The 21,752-nt window shown below is 37.6% G+C and overlaps 1 protein-coding gene across 1 annotated transcript; it reads left to right on the forward strand.

Annotated features, from left to right (window-relative positions):
• The first annotated feature begins 1,465 nt into the window (after positions 1-1,465).
• EIF2S3 (eukaryotic translation initiation factor 2 subunit gamma) lies at positions 1,466-20,479 on the forward strand. The gene is made up of 12 exons (XM_041741849.1): positions 1,466-1,613; positions 2,191-2,254; positions 3,337-3,464; positions 3,554-3,675; positions 4,701-4,795; positions 7,976-8,134; positions 9,377-9,511; positions 11,691-11,785; positions 12,122-12,266; positions 13,653-13,822; positions 14,087-14,259; positions 20,057-20,479. The coding sequence occupies exons 1-12, from the start codon at positions 1,545-1,547 to the stop codon at positions 20,118-20,120; spliced, it is 1,419 nt and encodes a 472-aa protein (XP_041597783.1). The 5' UTR covers positions 1,466-1,544; the 3' UTR covers positions 20,121-20,479.
• Positions 20,480-21,752: the final 1,273 nt, after the last annotated feature.

Genomic DNA, 21,752 nt, shown 5'->3' on the forward strand with positions numbered 1-21,752 from the left:
TAATAACATTATTTCTTGTGACATTTCTACTTCCAGGATACGTTTGACAATAAAGCATATTATGTTCTATTCATTATCAATGAATTTTATTTTTCACTGAGATACAATTCACATACAAGATTCACTCTTTTAAACCATACAATTCATTGGTTTTTAGTATATTCACAAAGTTGTGCAACCATCACCACTAGTTCAACATTTATCTTTCATTATAGTTGACATACAATATTACATTAGTTTCAGGTGTATAGCATAATGAGTTGACATTTCTACATTTTTATCACCTCAATAGGTTTCCTGAATTGGCTGGTATAACTATTTAGAATGTAAGATAAATTCTAAATTTATAAACTTACAAATTTATAAGTTGTTAAATTTAGGAAAGAAATGCTTCCATTCAAATACAATACATTGTACAGTTCTCTACCATCACTTAACCAATGAATGCACTTACTGAAATAAGATTTCCTATTTTAGGTAAACTGTTGTAACCTAAAACTTATGTGATAGAAAACCTATATTCCTATTAATCTTACTTAAGTATTCAATAAACACAGGTAATCTAAATTCTTAGTCGCTTCTCCTTACATTTTTTGCTGGCTAGAAATGAACAGCTGTTCATGACAAAATTTGTAAAAGTGTAGAAATGCATGGGGAGAAACAAAAATTACTCGGCTTCTTTTTGATACCCTGTGAAAAAAAGTAAAGTCCCCGAAGTCTTTTAATTTTAAAATACCGATTGGATGGTAATTTTTCCATTAAAGAAGTTAGTTTTTCTGTATGGGCTTAAAACAAAAGCAAACCTTCTTGGGCGCTTTTACAACACTTCGCTTCTATCCTACGTTAACTCTATGCTGTGCAGTTTAGAGCCACCATGGACCCGCCTTCCGGGCCCTAGAAACCTGTCTCTGAGAACAAGTTAGGGACTTGGCTCTTCCCATCCCTGGGCCTCTGACCACTTCATGAAATCTCCGCGCGAGGGCGCCCTCCCCGCCACTCGCCAGGTGACGCGCAGGGCCATGAGCGCTGCCAGCGTGGCCATTACAGGCGAGCCGCACCCCGAGCCGATCTCGCCTTATTAAATTATGGAAATCAGTAAAGATGGACAGCCCCTCCGTCTAGCCTCACCCCCCCCCCCCCGGCCCCCGCGAGAACGTTCCCAGGTTCCAGGAAACTTCCGGCCATCCCTACGGGAACCGGAAATGGCTTCTCCCTCGCCAGCGCGCTTGGCGGTTGCATCACCCGCCTAGCAAAGGGTCTTTTTTGGGGCTGCCCTTAGCGTTGCCTACACAAATATCCGCCAGGGCAGCAGCGTATGGATTCCGAAGCTTTGCCTCCTGTTTTCTAGTGAGTCTTCAGGCAGGCACTGCGTAAGCCCAAGCGGAGAGAAGTCCAAGCAGCGAGGCCCCTGCCGTACCGGCTCCCCTCTTTTCCCAGGCGTGGGTCCTAGTCGGCCTTCCCGCCCTCCGTTTCCCCGCCCCACACAAGGGGACCTGCTTTCGGTCAGGCAGCGACTGAGGCGACTTCCTTCCTCTCGGAGCAAGATGGCGGGGGGCGAGGCTGGAGTGACTCTGGGGCAGCCGCACCTTTCTCGCCAGGATCTCGCCACCTTGGTAAGGTTACGTTCTGCAGGGATGCGGAGTGAACTCAGAAATGGATCATCGAGCCTCCCGGGAGGCGTGGAGACGAGGCAGTGCCGGGATGTCGGGAGCATGTGTTAGGGAGATTCGGACTGGGGCGCCCTAAACCGTGTTGGTGCCGCCGCTTGCACCTCGGCACGTCCGCGCGAGCTTTGCGTGGGGATATGAGGTTGTGGGACCTCAAATCCCTGACGGATTCGGCTGGAAAGGCCTAATGCTAAGTGTTACTAAGGCTTTTGCTTCTGAAGATCTGGGAAGGGAATATCCACATCATCCTCAGTGCTAATGCTGTCAAAGTGGGAGGTTGGGGGGTCTCGGGCTTTCTCATCTCCCATAGTGAGTGGAGGTGTAGTCTCCTGAAACGATGAAGGGCTTTTAGGGCTTCCTATTCATCCGAGTACAAGAAAGCACTTTTGCAGGAAAAGTGCTTTAGGGAGTAGAGGAGAGCTGTTCACATGGTGGCAAGCTGTGGGTAGCAAATGTAAAGTCAAAGGAAAAGCTGTGATTTGTCTTATGTACAGCGATTTAAAATAAAAATGTTTCATTGTAGGATGTTACCAGGTTGACTCCACTTTCACACGAAGTTATCAGCAGACAAGCCACAATTAATATAGGTAAGATAAGAATAACTTGGTGACCTGACTTGCTTGATCAGGACGAGTAATTTTAACTTCTCCCTTTGTGTGATTACCTGAATTTTGTGAGGTCACAGACATTCAGGAAATAGACATTGAGCTTGTGTGAGCAAAGCACCTGCCAGATTTTGTGGGAAGCACATATTGTTCATGCTTAGTTTATGTATAGGTGAAAAGAAAAAATACAGACACATGAAAATTTTAGTAGCATAAGGCAAGGTGTAGTCCTATGTAGCAGAAGAGATGAAAATGTGGTGGTATTTGCCATACAGGGTTATTGCAAAGGCATAATTTTCTAAAGTTTTATTTGGTATATAAGCTATTAATAAGTAGAAGGGTCCCCCCTCCCCACAATTGCCATCTAGAACTTTACAGAAGAAGATATGTTGACTGAGTGTAAATTTAGGGTATTTGACAACCTGTACAGACAGCACAATCAAATCTAGTTAATAGTAAAGCTCTGCCATCAGGTTATTAAAAAGCTATAAGATATATGCTATCCTTGATAGCATTACCATAATTAAACCTGGGTTGTTTTCCTGTTTTCATAGATTCTTTTTGATTGTGTCAGGACTCATACCTACTTACTTTGCTCTGGTTATGCTGTAAAGTTCCTTAGTATATAGAATTCTTTCTTGTGGAGTGTTTATTTTAAATGAAGGCAGTCTTTTATGTGATTGGAAACATAAGATGAATAACTTACTATACTGACTGTAGTGTTTTTTTTGTTTTGTTTTGTTTTTTGAGATTTTTAATTTATTTAGTAGAGACAGGGAGAAGCAGGCTCCATGCAGGGAGCCTGACTTGGGACTCGATCCTGGGTCTCTAGGACTGAGTGTAGTTTTTGAATGAGATTGTCATTACATGGAAAGTTCCATTCAGTCCTGTACCAGAATAAGGTTTTAGTAGGAAAGAATATGAAGGAGGAAAAATTGAAGTCACTCTTTTACATTGATATTTATAGTAAGTTATAGCTTTGGATTTTGTACTCCAATGCTTTTTGAAATAGTGTTTGGTGTAATTGAATGCACATGAATTAATTTCTTAAACTTTGTCTATAGGTACAATTGGTCATGTGGCTCATGGGAAATCCACAGTTGTAAAAGCTATTTCTGGAGTTCACACTGTCAGGTTCAAAAATGAACTAGAAAGAAATATTACAATCAAGCTTGGATATGCTAATGCTAAGGTGAGCTGTGTACTGTGGAACTAGAAATAACTTTGATTATTAAATGTGCAGATAACAAGTTCGAATATTTTCTTCGTTGGAATTTTTAGATTTATAAACTTGACGACCCAAGTTGTCCTCGGCCAGAATGTTACAGATCCTGTGGAAGTAGTACACCAGATGAATTTCCTACAGACATTCCAGGGACCAAAGGGAATTTTAAATTAGTCAGGTGATCTATTTCAAAAAACACATTGTAATGAAACTAATTGCTGAATGTTTTTGTTGCCTATCTATTTTTTGAGTGTGATTCATATCCTGGTTCTTTATCAGAGGATACAGCTTCTACCTAGTGATGTTACTGGGGTTTGGGGATGGCCCACAAGGAAATTTTTTACATTGGGGCAATGCTGGGACTGGGTAGAGGTGAGTGAGGCCCTTGCCTTGGGCCCAGAATATAAGAGAAAAAATCCTAAACAACAACAACAACAAAAAAACAAAAACCTCAGTAAACAGTATTTCGTAGTGGTGCTTTTTGAAAGTGATGCAAAGAATTGTCATAAAATATCGTTTGTTTAAAAAAAGACAAGCTCAAAATCACGGATCTTTTTCCCCTTGCTTCAGTATCACTATTTTGGGCTCAGTGTGACATTGTTAAGTTAATTTTGATATTTTGCCCATCATGAAATTTTTGGCATTAATTTTGTTTTTAAGTTTAAATATTTATCTTGATTAGTGAGTTTTTTGTCACTCCCTTAAATTTTGCCCCTGAAGCAAATATCTCACTTGGCTTCACCCTACTTCTGGTCCTCAGATGGCACTGGGAAGAGGCTACTCATCTCTGCCTTTGTATTATGAAAGCAGATGCAAATAATATGTGCTTAAGTGGGCATAGGCAAGATTTGGCCTAAGGGCTTTAGTTTGCTAACCCCTTTTTAGATCATAACAATGTGAGCATACATTCTTTAAAAATAGTGATTTTCAGTAAGTAGCAGTTTTGCTAAAATAGTACTACCATCTCTACTTCAGATTGGCAGTTCCAGCTTTTCAAGGTGCTAGAGGAATTTTTTTTACAAATCATTTTTTCAGATGGCATTGCCCATTCTGTAAACACTGTTTTAGCTTTCAAATTGGTGACATTTCTAGTATATTTTCTATACTATATTCTATACCATATTCATTTTGATTGGATTTGGGGATTTCTATCTTTTGAAATTGAATTGATCTTAGGACTAATCGTTATTTCTTAATTGCTAGACATGTTTCCTTTGTTGACTGTCCTGGCCATGATATTTTGATGGCTACTATGCTAAACGGTGCAGCAGTGATGGATGCAGCTCTTCTGTTGATAGGTAAATATATCAGAATTGGTTTTGACAAATCAATGTGGAGCAAATCCAAGATGTTATATTTAAAGGGGAACTAAGGCCATTAAGGGCCATATCCGTTACCTAAGAGCGACACAAATGGGAGTTAACATGTCATCCATGATGACATCCCTGCCTATCAGGTATCATAAAATAACTAAGCAAGATAGCTCTGGGGCTGTATAGGTTAGTATATATATATATATTTTTTTAAGATTTATTTATTTATTAATGAGAGACACACACAGAGAGAGAGAGAGACACAGGTAGAGAGAGAAGCAGGCTCCATGCAGGGAGCCCAATGTGGGACTTGATCCTGGGACTTCAGGATCATGCCCTGGGCCAAAGGCAGGCGCTGAGCCACCCAGGCATCCCGGTTAGTATATAATTTTAAATTAAAGTCAGTAGTGCATTTTCCCCACCTAGATCACATGAGATGATTTATTATTCTAGTTTTAAATTTGTGTATAAATGTATGTATATTTTTTGTCCACTGCAATAGTTAACGTATAGTGGTTTTATTTGGATGCAAATCTCATTTATAATAAGTGCTAAAGTGTAAAAAAAATAAAGTGCTAAAGTGTAGACCTCATTGGGATTTTCTTTTTTTTTTTTTTCTCATTGGAATTTTTCAAAGCTAGAGTTGTACTACATTCCTTATGTGAGCTGTCAGATTTCATTGCTAATGGGACATAATTTTTATTTATTTATTAATGAGGAGAGAGACACAGGTAGAGAGAGAAGCAGGCTCCATGCAGGGAGCCCAATGTGGGACTTGATCCTGGGACTTCAGGATCATGCCCTGGGCCAAAGGCAGGCGCTGAGCCACCCAGGCATCCCGGTTAGTATATAATTTTAAATTAAAGTCAGTAGTGCATTTTCCCCACCTAGATCACATGAGATGATTTATTATTCTAGTTTTAAATTTGTGTATAAATGTATGTATATTTTTTGTCCACTGCAATAGTTAACGTATAGTGGTTTTATTTGGATGCAAATCTCATTTATAATAAGTGCTAAAGTGTAGACCTCATTGGGATTTTCTTTTTTTTTTTTTTTTTTTTTTTCTCATTGGAATTTTTCAAAGCTAGAGTTGTACTACATTCCTTATGTGAGCTGTCAGATTTCATTGCTAATGGGACATAATTTTTATTTATTTATTAATGAGGAGAGAGACACAGGTAGAGAGAGAAGCAGGCTCCATGCAGGGAGCCCAATGTGGGACTTGATCCTGGGACTTCAGGATCATGCCCTGGGCCAAAGGCAGGCGCTGAGCCACCCAGGCATCCCGGTTAGTATATAATTTTAAATTAAAGTCAGTAGTGCATTTTCCCCACCTAGATCACATGAGATGATTTATTATTCTAGTTTAAAATAAAGTGCTAAAGTGTAGAACATCATGGGATTTTCTTTTTTTTTTTTTCTCATAGGAATTTTCAAAGCTAGAGTGGTACTACATTCCTTATGTGAGCTGTCAGATTTCATTGCTAATGGGACATAATTTTTATTTATTATATTTTTTTATTAAAATTTTAAAAAAGATTTTATTTATTTTTTTTTTTTTCTCATTGGAATTTTTCAAAGCTAGAGTTGTACTACATTCCTTATGTGAGCTGTCAGATTTCATTGCTAATGGGACATAATTTTTATTTATTATATTTTTTTTATTAAAATTTAAAAAGATTTATTTATTTGAGAGAGAGAGATCGAGAGCAGGGAGGAGAAGGAGAAGCATGCTCCCCGATGAGCAGGGAGCATGACGTGGGGCTGGATCCCAGGACTCTGGTGTTATGACCTTAGCTGAAGGCAGATGCTAACCTACGGGACATAATTTTTGAAAGGATGCCAAGTAGATAGTGTAGGACACCTGAACATCACTGCCTGGGGAAGATGATTGTTGGAGGGCCCAAGAAAACATGCCAATTTCTTAATAATACACTGTTCTAGCCTTACTCTAGGTTCCCCCCCAATCCTACCCCACCCCGCATTACCATAGCCATCTTTATTTGGAAAAATCCAGATATAAAATGTATTCTCTCCGTCTTTCCAAGTTTTCCTTTTTACAAAAATAAAAAGACACATAAAAACCATCCCTGCGGGATCCCTGGGTGGCGCAGCGGTTTGGTGCCTGCCTTTGGCCCAGGGCGCGATCCTGGAGACCCGGGATCGAATCCCACGTCAGGCTCCCAGTGCATCGAGCCTGCTTCTCCCTTTGCCTGTGTCTCTGCCTCTCTCTCTCTCTCTGTGTGTGTATGTGTGTGTGTGTGTGTGTGTGTGTGACTATCATAAATAAATAAATAAATTAAAAAAAAAATCCCTGCTTATCATTCCCATAGACCATGTTTTTCAGGCAGCCCTCTCCCCTACCCCCCATATAGCTACATGCTTCATTCCAGAATGTCTCGCTTCCCCCACATGCTTCGGTGCTTTCCTACCAGGGTAGAGTTCTGAATTCCAATACAAGTACACAATGAAGGAGTATAAAGAACACTTTACATCTAGTGTTCTTATCTCGTTTTGTTAGGGAGTACCCTTTGGTAGTAGTTGAAATTCACAGACTGTAGTGTCTTCTCTTAATTATTCTCTGCCTCTCAGGAGCTTAACTGGGCCATAGCATCTCTAAGACTGGATACAGCCAGAGGGTATACCTTATACCTGAGCAAAGGCTAGGGGCAGACCCTGGGATGCCAAACTTGTTGATCCAAGCTTCTTGCTTAGCACCAGGGATGAGAGCCAAATTATCTGAAGACTCCAGTGAATGCAGGCACAGAGTGTTAAACAAGGACAAAAGGTGGACGCTTGGCAGTGATATGTAGGACTTTTGCTGGTATAGCTAGGACATGCAGAAGTTTTCTTTATTAGATACCAGGTAAGCTTTTTTTAAGTAGTAAAATATACATAAAATTTACCGTTACAACTATTTAAGGTGTACAACTCAGTGACATTAAGTACATTGACAGTGTTCTACAAGCATCACCATTTTCTGGTTCCAGAACATTTTCATTACCCCAAAAGGAAACCTCATGCCCATTAAGCAGTCACTCTACGCTGTGTCCTTCCCCCAGCTCCTGGCAACCACTAATCAGCTTTTTGTCCCTATGGATTTGCCTATTCTGGATATTTCCAGTTAATTCTCATGCATCTTTTTTATTCTTCATCATCTAGCTGGTAATGAGTCTTGTCCTCAACCTCAGACTTCTGAACACTTGGCTGCTATAGAAATCATGAAACTGAAGCATATTTTGATTTTACAAAATAAAATTGATTTGGTAAAAGAAAGTCAGGCTAAGGAACAGTATGAACAGATCCTTGCGTTTGTACAAGGTAAGAAGCCATAATCTATAATAAATCTATGAATCACTTTGAGAGGTATTTAATCCAGATACCAGATGTTAAATTAACTTTTACTAAAAGAGAATATCTGAAATAGAGAAGTTTATGGATCTTAAAACCTATTTCTCTACCTACCACTTCGTAACCACCAGATAGTTAGTGAAATCTGTGTTTGTGAATTTGATAAACTAAAGCGCATACATTTTTTCATCCAGATATATCTAGAATATTTTCTTTTATTCAAGTGTAGTTGACGTACTCTTGTGTTAGTTTCAAGTCTACAACATACTGATTGGACAGTTCTGGTAATTCTGTGCATTATGCAGTGCTCAATAAGTGTAGTTACCGTCTGTAACAACAAAATTGTTAAAATATTATTGACTGTATTCACATTTCATCCCAGTGAATTTTTTTTTCAGTGACTTATTTTATAATTGAAAGTTTAAAGTTTATTTTTGCTGGCTGAAAGAACTGAAGTTATATTCTGGAAACTGTTAGTTTAGGAAAAAAGTCCTCCTTAATGAACAGAAGCATCTTTTGAAAAAACTTAAGTCTTAGACTATTCTTACTGAGTACTTTGATCTTTGGAACTGACAATGATATATTAAATCTTCCTAGTGTTCATTTCTCTAACAGCATAGGGTTTTTCATTTTAGGGAAGACATGATGCATGCTATTGTTGACAATTCTCTCTCAGCCTTGTTGGAAGGGTTGACTCTAATGAACCTAGTTCTGTCATGATGAAAAGAATAAGTCATTTTGATTAAAAACTAATTATGTTTGGTCCATTTCTTTGACCAACCTGTTTAACATATAATTAATAGGGAGCAAATATTATATAAGCCAGTAGTCTTTGATTAGTAAAGAGTCTGTAATTTTACCCTGACATTTATTGGGGGGGTTAATTACATGTTATTAGAAATCTTTCAACTAGTAAAGTGCTTTTTCCCAGGAGTTTTAGTGCTTTATTCCTTTAGACAGTGTTACCATTTTAGTATATTAAATATGTGTGTTAATATATTTTAACAACTTTTTTCCGAAAAGGGACTAGTATTCATTTTTATGAGTAAAAACAGAATGCTGCTACCTTTCTGAACAGAATTAGCACTTTGCATCTGTTGCTGGCATTTGTGGGAGGATGTTTAGGCATCTGTTTTGGTTATCTTAACTGATGTAACAGAAAGATCACGTTTGTAAAACTAAAGAGTCTTAATCTTGCTGAATTTTGTATAGGCACAGTAGCAGAAGGAGCTCCTATTATTCCAATTTCTGCTCAGCTGAAATACAATATTGAAGTTGTCTGTGAGTACATAGTGAAGAAAATTCCAGTACCCCCAAGAGACTTTACTTCAGAACCCCGACTTATTGGTAAGTGATAGTATTTATCTTTAACTCTTAATTTGATCTTTTTCACTTTGGTGGTTCCCTTTGAGGGTGTTTATTAATAACTTCCTCTTTCTGCAGAGATAATAAATAATAATCTTCGTAAAAATTTTTTTGATTCTGGGATTATATTGATAATGCTAGATTGCATTGCTGGAAGAGGGACAGAGTACTGAACACAGAAGCAACTTTTAATCTTTCTGTGATGTGTATATGTATGGTATATTACATGATTAAGATGGAGTCATACAGTATTCTCCATGGAATCAAAATGTTTTAGTCAGGAACAGGATATTAGAAGTTTCATACAGGGCACCTAGGTGGCTCAGTGATTGTCTGCCTTTGGCTCAGGTCATGATCCCAGGCTCCTGGGATTGAGTCCCTCATCCGGCTCCCTGCAGGGAGCCTACTTCTCCCTCTACCTATGTCTCTGCCTCTCTCTGTGTCTCTCATGAATCAGTCTTAAGAGCTTTCATACAAATGTTTTCATTGTACCATTAATGAAGATTTTCATGTCCCTTTCACTTTAAGTTCATAGTACCACTATTGATATAATTTGATCATCTGATGTGGTTGTGGTTCCTCTATAGAGAGGTAGGAGCCTTTTTTTGTTTGTTTTGTTTTGTTTTGTTTTTTTAGGAGCCTTTTTAAAACAGACATTTGAGCTTCTCTGGGCCTGTACCTGGTGCCCCCCTTTATATTGTGGGAAGTGTTCTCTTGGGTGATTATGCTGTGTATCCTTGCTAAGGGTCACTGCTCTCAGGAACTAAGTTCAGTTCATGTAGTTCTAAAGGTGTTTTATGGTTTTATTTATTTTTTTCATGAGAGACAGACACAGGCAGAGGGAGAAGCAGGCTCCCTTTGGGGAGCCTGATGTGGCACTCGATCCCAGGACCCAAGGATCATGCCCTGAGCTGAAGGCAGATAGATGCTCAACCACTGAGCCACCCAGGTGTCCTTGTTTTATAGTTTTAAAACTAAATTTTAATTCAAGAAGTTATACAGAGGTAGATAAAGAAAAGTCCCATCTCCCTGCCTTTCACTTCTGGCCCCTTAGCCCTGAAGTAGCCAAAGTTAACAGGTGGTGTGTATTATTCCCATGCCTTCCTCTTTATTCACATCATTATGTATAAACATGTACATGTTTCCTGTTTTAGTTTTACTTTGTAGAAATGGGATCATGAGGATCCCTGGGTGGCTCAGCGGTTTAGCACCTGCCTTCAGCCCAGGGCGTGTTCCTGGAGTCCCGGAATCGAGTCCCACGTTGGGCTCCCTGCATGGAGCCTGCTTCTCCCTCTCCCTGTATCTCTGCCTCTCTCTCTCTCTCTCTTTGTGTCTCTCATGAATAAATAAATAAAATATTTTAAAAAAAAGAAAGAAAGAAAGAAAGAAAGAAAGAAATGGGATCGTACTCTGTGTGTTACTTTAATATCTAGGTTGTTGGTTTTTTTTTTTTTTAACAGTGTTTGTGGGTTATCCTTTCAGGTCATTACATTATAAGTCAAACATTCTTTTTTGGGGGTGCCTGGGTAGCATAGTCGGTTAGGCATCCAACTTTTGGTTTCAGCTCAGGTCATGATCTCAGGGTCATGGGATCAGGCCCCACATCGGGCTCCAAGCTCAGTGCAATCTGCTTAAATTTCTCCCTCTCCCTCTGCCCCTACCCCCAGTGTGTGCACATGTGCTCTCTCAAATCTTTTAAAAAAACAACATTCTTTTTAAATATCCGCATGAAATTCCATAGTATGGATGTACCATAATATGCTCCCATCAATTTTTATTTCCACTATTTTTTTTTTTAAGATTTTATTTATTTATTCATGAGAGACACAGAGACAGAGAAAGGCAGAGACACAGGCAGAGGGAGAAGCAGGCTCCATGCAGGGAGCCCCATGTGGGACTTGATCCTGGCTCTCCAAGATCACGCCCTAGGCTGAGGGCAGTGCTAAACCGCTGAGCCACCGGGGCTGTCCTCCACTATTTTCATCATAAGTAAGAGTGTGATAAATATAGGAGTAATAATAATAGATTTTGTCACAAAGTCACCCCTGTGTGTATAAATATTACGTGACTATTATTATCCTAGAGAAGTTAACTTAGAAAAAAATATATTTCTTTTAAAGTTAAAATGAGCAGAATTGGCTTTAATTTGTTTTTCTTTTAGTTATTAGGTCCTTTGATGTCAACAAACCTGGCTGTGAAGTTGATGACCTTAAGGGTGGTGTAGCTGGTGGTAGTATTCTAAAAGGAGTATTAAAGGTGAACTGGATTTTGATTATTGTGTTATTTTGTTTTTCCCTGGTCTTAATCATGAAGTGAATAGTATGGATACTCCAAATGAAAAAGTAAACTTATGTGTGTGTGTGTGTGAGGATGGAGCACATTTTATATGGAGATAGGCTTTTGTGGTAGGTAGTTAGCAACAGTTGGTTGGATGGTTCTCATTTTGAAGCTCTTTTCTTTTTTTAACAGTCTTCAACATAAGAGAAATAATTGCCTTTTCAGTTTTGAGGTCACCCTGTTAGGACTTTTGATATGTTAGTGTTAATGGTATCATCCCACAGTGATTCTAATTACTAACTCATGTGTTTACAGGTGGGCCAGGAGATAGAAGTCAGACCTGGTATTGTCTCCAAAGATAGTGAAGGAAAACTCATGTGTAAACCAATCTTTTCCAAAATCGTGTCACTCTTTGCAGAGCATAATGATCTTCAGTATGCTGCTCCAGGAGGTCTTATTGGTAAGGATTTTTCTCTCATCCCTACATTTTTAACATGGCTGTATTTTTCATGGGAAAAGGATTACCCAAAAAGATACATTGTAGATTTTTAAATGAGTATTTTAAATAATTGACTGGGGTGGGGGAACATTCATGTGGTTAAGCTGTTGATTTTAGTTCATAAGATGGTTTCATATGTTTGTAAAAATTATTTCTAAGCATAAAGAAGAACACATTTTGGTTTAGTATGTGAAGTGACTCCTTTTAGCAATAATAAAATAAGTTTTATGATCCAGCATTTAAAATGATTAAGTATACTTTTTTGTCTACACAATTTTGGTGGTAGAGAGTGGTTGTTTTTTTGTGTGTTTTGGAAAGTTATCCACAAATGTCAGTTGAATCCTGTCAGATCATGTTTACTCTGAGGTAGAATTAAAAAATGCCTTCAATTGTGAAGTAATTACTGAGATGATTTATAGGTTTTCTAGTCTCTTACAATTTACAACTTACAACCCATGCCCAGAAAAAGACAAGATTCAGTGAGAATTTGACATGTTGTACCTTTGGATTACAGTAGAAATTATTGGGTAAAGGAGGAGTTTGTTTTTTGGTTCTCTGGTTTTGGGGTATATAATTCACTTTTCTATCCCATAATTAAGAGTTTACTGTATATAATTTAATGATAATGCTCATGTAGCCACTGCTGAGCTTGAACAATTACCAATACTTTACCAGTCTTCATCTTTATATCTTCTTCCCTCCTCATTCACAGCTAAAATATCTTGAAGTGGATCCCAGGAATCATATGTAAAGTCCTGAAGTTAATTTTTTAATTAGCCTTCCAGGGGAGAAATGGCAGGCAAATATTCTACAAATTGCTCGTTATGAATTTTGTATTTTTTCAACCTTTAATAAGTATATTCATACTTATTTTTGAGTTAGGCAATCATCTCTGTCCTTTGTTTATAGAATTTATTTTTTATTTTATCTTTTTAAAGATTTTATTTATTCATGAGATAAACAGAGAGAGAGATAGAGGCAGAGACACAGGCAGAGGGAGAAGCAAGCTCCATGCAGGAAGCCCGACATGGGACTTGATCCCGGGTCTCCAGGATCACACCCTGGGCTGAAGGCAGCGCTAAACCGCTGAGCCCCCTGGGCTGTCCTGTTCATAGAATTTAAATCAAGAGATTGTTCTCAAATGCCCAACTAATCTATGAGTTTATGATTCTGTTTCTTCAGGTAAGACAGGTATTTTGTTATGCCCTATGTAATTCTTATATGAGTATGGGAATATAAATGTGTGTAAAAAAGTATAGGTGTATGCTGTACTTATTTGACTAAGTTTTGTGTAAACAGCTTTATAGAAAATAAAAAGTTGGGCTTTTTTATCTTGTTTTATATCAGGAGTGGGAACAAAAATTGACCCCACTTTGTGCCGGGCTGACAGAATGGTGGGACAGGTACTTGGTGCAGTTGGAGCTTTACCAGAGATCTTCACAGAATTGGAAATATCCTATTTCTTACTCAGACGGCTTCTAGGTGTACGTACTGAAGGAGACAAGAAAGCAGCAAAGGTAAGTGCTTTTTGTAAGTCCTATTTCCGAAAAGTGGCAGCAATGTTAAGACCAGTTTTGAGGTTCATTCTTTTATAGCTAACATGGGATTAAGAAAAGGTGAGTAAATTTGACTTTCAGGAAGTTAAGTCTCATATTAGGTTAGCAGAGATGGAAAATTGCCAATAATCTGTAGTTGGCAAGGATGTAGGAAAATAAGCAGTCATTTTTAGAAAGCATTTTCTTGATTATGATGTTTATTTGTCCTCGATTTTTTTTTCCTAGGTGCAAAAGCTGTCTAAGAATGAAGTGCTCATGGTGAACATAGGATCCCTGTCAACAGGAGGAAGAGTTAGCGCAGTCAAGGCTGACTTGGGCAAAATCGTTTTGACTAATCCTGTGTGCACAGAAGTAGGGGAAAAAATTGCCCTTAGCCGAAGAGTTGAGAAACATTGGCGGTAAGTTTACTAGCCCTTGTCACTATCTAATAAAAAAGACACAGTCGATTCCCCTAAGATCTTGGACACGCACAGTTTACCTTGAGCACAACACTTAGTGACACTTTAGCTCAACTATTTCTTTGGATAACTTTGAATCTGTATTTCTAGCCCTGGTTTGTGATACACACAACATATGAAAAGACCAGGAGTTTATTAGATTCATTATTTCTCTTTTGGCTTTTTAAAACTATATTTGGAAATAATTTCAGACTTAAAAAAATTGCAAGAATTGCACACACCCCTATTCTCTTTTCCTAGATAGACCATATACTTTTACGTGTGTGTGTGTATATACTCTTTTATATGTATAAACTTCTTTCTCGATAAATTAAACCTACAGTTGATATTCTAGTTATACAGCTTGTCCCAATAATGTCCTCTAGTCCCTCTGGTCTAGGCTCCCGCACTGCATTTAGCTGTCATGTCTCTTTTATCTCTAATTGGGTACTTCCTCAGCTTTTCTTTGTCTTACTTAATGTTGACTATTTTGAAGAATACATTTTTACTCTTCCTTAATTTGAGTTTATCTGATACTTCCTAAGATTAGATTCAGATTATGTATTTTTGGCCGGAATACTTACAGAGGTGGTGATGTCTCCTCAGGAAATCACAGCCAGAAGCACATGAGATCTGATTGATCCTCCTTGTTGAGGTTAATTTTGATTATGCAGTCAGCATTGGCCAGTTTTTCTACCTCATCCTCTTTTTACCTGTGCACCTAGTAAGCATTTTGTAGGAAGACTCCCTGAGACCGTGTGAATAACCTACTCCTCATCACATCTCACTCCCCGGATTTAGCCTCCACTGACGATTCGTGTCTGAATTGAATTTGATTTTAGGATTACAAAATGGTGACACCCTTCCTCCAACCTACCACTTCTCATTTATTGTTCTTTCTTTCCTATTATTTACTTAACTAGTTATACTCAGAGTTCTGTTTTATTCAGTAGTTAAGATTTCGTTAATGTCCTTGTTTATTTTGATTGTTCAGGATTTGTCTAGTAGAAGCTCTTCAAGCTGGCTCCCATGTCCTTTTTTTTTTTTCTTTTTTTTAAAGATTTTATTTATTCATGAGAGACACAGAAAGAGAGAGGCAGAGACACAGGCAGAGGGAGAAGCAGACTCCATGCAGGGAGCCCGATGTGGGACTTGATCCCGGGTCTCCAGGATCATGCCTTGGGCTGAAGGCGGCACTAAACCTCTGAGCCACCAGAGCTGCCTTTTAATATGAACAATTCCTTAGTTTCTGGCCCAAGAGATTCTAAACCCATCTTGTACCTCCCCTGCTCCAGTTTTAAAATTGGCCATTTCTCCAAGGAAGCCTGGTTTCCTTTAGTAGGAAATATTTAGAAATGAAGATTTGGGTGCTAGGTCTGCTCTTATTCCTAGGGTGCTCTTCCTTCTAGGTCCTTTGAATGGATAAGCTAGGAAATACATATCTTTGATTTCTGACTCTGCTTTTAGTTACCTGGTTAGTTGCTGAATCTACCCTTTGCTTTCTATTCTGTGTGGTCTTATTCCCCTTATGCCATTGTTTCACACGTAAAAGTTAACTGCAAAAGATTCCTAATTTCATCTTCCTTTGTTAGTTAAGAGCTCAGTCAAAATTTATCTCCCTAAACCATTTTTATGATGCTGTCTTCAATAATTTCCAGTAGGTTCTCACTACTTTATGATACTCTGGACCTTTCTGGAAGCATTTTATGTTTGTTCCTGCTTTGTCTCATACAAACTCTCTCAATTACACTGTTCTGAGACCTCATTATTGTCATAATTATTCAAATCACTTTTGGTTCTCTGTTCTTTTCTCACTACTTACTTCCCTTATTAAGGCTTCTTGATACTGTGCCCCATGAAGGTGTCTCATCATCTGTTCAGAAGATTCATCTCAATTATTACTCTATAATTTAGAGGGAGTTAAACTTCTGTCCCTGGTTGAATTTTAAGTAAATAATCCTGCTTTGTGGTGATTTTTGTCATTTGATTTTACTCTTTGGTGTGATTATACCATTTGCTATTATAGACACACTGATTTCCAGGGTATTTTAAAATAGTCTTAAATAATAAATTTTCAGAAACTCTTAACAGGGAATGTATTATTTGTACTTGGTTAGAATGATTTCCTAGATCAGAACAGATTTTAAAATAAAAGGATTTTTTTTGTGTCTCTCAGTAATACTATAAGAGGATTCTATCCACATGAAACTTTAGATTTTGCTTAAAAATTGGCAAGTCTTCACCAGAAAACTGTTAGAACTAATAATAGGTGGATGCAGGAAAGTTGCAGGACACAATATTAATATATACAAGTTTGTTGTAGTTTTATATACTAATAAAGCAGCAGAAAGATTAGGGAAACAATTTTATTTACAGTTGCTCCAAAAAGAATAAAATACCAAAAAAAAAAAAAAAAAGAATAAAATAGGAATAAATTTAACCAAGGAGATGAAAGACCTATACTCTGAAAACTGTAAGACTTTGGTGAAAGAAATTAAAGACAACACAAGCAAATAGATATACTATGCTTAAGGATTAGAATTACTCATGTTGAAATGTTGCTACTGTCCAAAGCAGTCTATAAATTCAGTGCAGTTCCTATCAAAATAGCATAGCATTTTTCATAAAACTAGAATAAATCCTAAAATCTGTATGGAAAAGATCCCAAATAGACAAAACAGTCTTGAGAAAGAAATATAAAGCTGCAGATACCATAGTCTCAGATTTCAAGCTATATTACAGAGCTGTAGTAATCAAAACAGTAGTAATCAAAACAGTATGATACTGGCACAAAAATAGACACATAGATAAATGGAATAAGATGGGCAAGATATAAACCCATGCTTATATGGTCAATTAATCTATGACAATGTATAGTGGGAAAAGGAGAGTCTCTTCAATGAATGATGCTGGGAAAACTAACTGGACAGCTAAATGTGAAAGAATGAAACTGATGGCTTTTTTTTTTTTTTTAAGATTTTATTTATTTATTTATTTGAAATAGAAAGCATATGCACGAGTGGGGGGAAGGAGCAGACTCCCTACCAAGCAGGTAGCACTAATCGGGGCTCAGTCCTCAGGACCCTGAGATCATGACGTAAGCTGAAGGCAGACACTAAACCCAGGTGCCCCGAAACTGGACCGCTTTTTTACACCATACACAAAAATAAATTCAAGGCCTAAATGTGAGACTGAAACATAAAACTATTAAAAGAAAACATAGGCAGTAATTTTTGACATCAGCTTTAGCAGTATATTTATGGATAGGTCTCCTCAAGCAAGGGAAACAAAAGCAAAAATAAACTATTGGGACTGCACCAAAATACAGAGTTTTTGCACAGCAAAAAATGAAAAGACAACCTACTAAATGGGAAAAGGTATTTGCAAACAGTATGTTCAACAAGGGCTTAATAGCCAAAATATATAGGGGATCCCTGGGTGGCGCAGCGGTTTGGCGCCTGCCTTTGGCCCGGGGCGCGATCCTGGAGACCCGGGATCGAATCCCACATCGGGCTCCCGGTGCATGGAGCCTGCTTCTCCCTCTGCCTGTGTCTCTGCCTCTCTCTCTCTCACTGTGTGCCTATCATAAATAAATAAAAATTAAAAAAAAAAAAAAATAGCCAAAATATATAAAGAACTTGCATGACACCAAACAAGCCAAACAATTCCATTTAAAAAAGGGCAGTGCACCTTAATAGTCATTTTTCCAAAGACATACAGATGGTCAACAACCACATGAAAAAATACTCAACATCAATAATTTTTGGGGAGAAATGCAAATCAAAACCACAATGAATTTTCACCTTACACCACACTGGATGGTTAGTGTCAAAAAGACAAGAAAAAGGGGCACATGGGTGGCTCAATTGATTGGATATCTGACTTGATTTCAGCTCTGGTCATGATCTCAGTGTCGTGAGATCAAGCCCCGTATTGGGGTCCACTCATTCTTAGTGGGGAGTCTTCTTGAGTTTCTCTCTCTCTTCCTCTCTCTCTTCCTCTTTCTCTGCCCTTCCCCCTTGTGCACGTGCACACTCTTTGTCTCTCAAGTAAGTAAATCTTAAAAAAAAAAAAAAAAAGTCAAGAAATAACAAATGTTGGTAAGGATGTGGAGTAAATGGAGCTCTCATGCAGTGTTTATGGGAATATAAATTGGTGCAACTACTGTGGAAAACAGTATGGAAGTTCCTCAAAAATTTCAAAATAATCATGTGATCCAGTAATTCTACTACTGGGTATTTACCCCTAAAAAAACAAAAACACTAATTTGAAAATATATATATATATATATATATATATATATACATATATATATATATATTTCTTATAGCATTACTTACAATAGCCATGTGTCTATCCATAGATGATTGGATGAGGTAGATATGGTATATATACACAATGAAATATTAGCCATAAAAAAATAGAATAAAATCTTGCTATTTGTGACAACATGGATGGTTGTAGAGGGTATTATGCTAAGTGAAATAAATCAGAGAAAGACAGATACTATATGATTTCACTCAAAGGTGAAATCTAAAAAACAAACAGGCCCGTAAATACCAAGAACAAACTGGTGGTTTCTGGTGAGCGGAACAAAGTGGGTAGGGTAGTGCAATAGGTGAAAGGGATTAACACTTCCAGTTATAAAACAAGTCCTGGAGATGGAAAGTACAGTTTAGAGAGCATAGTCAATAATATAATGTATGGTGCCAGATGATGAGTACACTTAATGGTAAACATTGAATAATATATAGAATTGGCAAATTACTATGTTGTACACCTGAAACCAATATAATACTGTATGTCAATTATACTTCAATAATAACAAATTGAAATAAAAAACAGGTTTTTAAAAATTAGCAAGTATGTTAAAATTGTTAAATGAGAGCATCTGAATGATTTTTACATTCATTTTTTTCTTTTTAAGATTTCATTTATTTATTCATGAGAGACACAGAGGGAGAGGCAGGGACACAGGCAGAGGGAGAAGCAGGCTCCATGCAGGGAGCCTGACATGGGACTCGATCCTGGGTTCCCAGGATCACGTCCCAGGCCGAAGGCGGTGTTAAACCGCTGAGCCACCCGGGCTGCCCTGATTTTTACGTTCTTTAGAATTGTGGTTTTACCCCATGTTTAGATGGGTTTTGTTCTAGAAGCTATTGTTGGGGTAGCAATTCAGCCTAGTCATTGATTAGAGCAAACATTGTAAGAGGGAGCGGAAGTCCCTCTGCTATTTAAGAGTAATCTGCTAATAGAGTGTACATTCTTCTAGTTCTCCCCTTAATATTCATTACCAGCTAAGGTCATGCTGAATCCTTTGTGATCTGTTGAGTGCTGTGAATGGTAAAAATAAATAAATAAATAAATAAATAAGCATTTTTCAAGAGAAGAGGATAGGAAATGAGATTTTTTAGAAAATCAGACTGTGATAGACTGTGTATCAGCATGATTCCTTAGGTGGACTGGAAGGCTCTGGTGGTTCTGGAGGGGTGAGTATACTTCAGTAGAGTGAAGACAAACATATTTGTAGTAGCAACTTTTTGTTTGCTTTTTTGGTCATTCATTCTGTCTGGAGCCCATCTTTGTGGCCCTGAGGACCTAGGAAGAAAAGTATCAGCTTTCTTAATGGAACAGCAGTTTTGGGGAACATTCAAATTTAGCAGATAGGCAAGTAAAACCAGTTATGTCATATGATTGTGTGGTAATGATAATGAAATGGGTGTAAAATTCATGGTTTTTAAAATTTTCTTTTTTGCAGTTTAATTGGTTGGGGTCAAATAAGAAGAGGAGTGACAATCAAGCCAACAGTAGATGATGACTGAAGAATTCCAGGGAAATCATACATTTGGATGGAGTTGGAATTTCTCATTACAACCTAGGGGTATATTTTCAAAGCAATACTGGGAAATTAATTTCACAGCTCATTACCTTAGTAGTAGCTGTAAGGTTATTCTCATTTTTTGGTGATGAAAATTTAACCTCTAGTGCTAAAATAGGGTCTACAATAAATGTAAAAATTGGCATAATGTTAGATTCAATCTACATTTTAGCAGAAATTAATCATTCCCAAATAATGTCTAATTTATACATCAGTACAGGTTTGAAATGAAACTATTTGCTAGAACCAGCCTGTTCTGTAGCACACGTATCAAACCTATTTCAAATAAAGATTTTCTTCTTACTTTGCATGATTCATCTTTGATTGATTCCAGGCTTGAAGGACTATTGTACCAGTAAAGATTTGAAGACACAAGTTCTTAAAAACCAGCTTTGGTTTCTCCCATATTTTATGTTGCTTTATCTTTGAAATTATGAGTGAAAAGGAAATTAATAAAAATTATCCTTTAGAGCATAGGAGCTCATTCCCATGGACACACCTTTTTGTTCTCTCCCTCTTTTCCTGAACTGGAACACAGGAAACCAGAGCCAGAGGTTTGTCACCTTCTTCCTGTGGTGTCCTGCCAGTTGTTTCTGCATTGGTTTATACCTGAAATCTGATAACCTCCCCATATTGGAAAACACTGTTAGACCAGATGATTCTAGATAAGTAACGTAGATCTTTATAGGCCTTATTTTATGCTTTTTCTTAACTGCCTAATTGATAACGGTTATAATGTAGATTCTAATTTTAGTAACTTTTGGACCTTTCAAGAGGTCAATGATGTTAGAAAGCAAAGCGTGAGCCTTTTCATTTTTAACTTCGTTTCCATTTTCTTACACTTTTCCTGTACTATGCTTTATTTTTATTTATTTATTTGTAAGATTCTCTTAAAACAGTAGCTCCCGACTCTGGCTAACATTAGATTTGCTGGAGAACCTGAAAAGAAAGAAAGAAAAAGATAGCCTGAAGAGATTCTGATTTAATTGACTAGGGATGGAGCCCTGGCATTGATGTTTTTCACAACTTCCTAGTGTTAAGAAATAATTTTAAGAGAGTTGAGAAGTAGGTGTATCAAATAATACAGAATTGGCTTAGTTTTGGTAGTCCGGTAATGGTCTCTAGTTGCTTTTCTTAAGTTTGCATTAAACTTGATGCCACAGTCTAATAAGCCTTTTCAGGCGTTGAAGCTGCCTTATAGAAATTGAGAAGGTGTGGCTATGAATTGTTACTTAAATTTATAAGTTCTGCAGAAGCATATAATGCTGCATAGTTGATCAGCTTTGAAGGGTTGTATTGTATGTAGCATGAAGGACACATTTAATAAAACAAAGTTCTAATCCAGACATTAATTTTATATTTAACATGTCCGAATTTGTTTTGTAAGCCTCTGCCACCAGAAATTCTGGGATAACAAGACCCAAAGCTTTGGCAGTTGACTAAATTTATCTTAAGTAAATCTCGTGTCACAATAGAAAGAAGTTTGGTCTGTTTCCAACATCTACATGAATTTCAACAAATTTACAAAGCACTATGCGTAATGTAAATAGATATACACAAATGTGAAAACAGTGGG

The sequence above is a fragment of the Vulpes lagopus genome, chromosome X (assembly GCF_018345385.1).
Source record: "Vulpes lagopus strain Blue_001 chromosome X, ASM1834538v1, whole genome shotgun sequence".
Lineage (NCBI taxonomy): Eukaryota > Metazoa > Chordata > Mammalia > Carnivora > Canidae > Vulpes > Vulpes lagopus.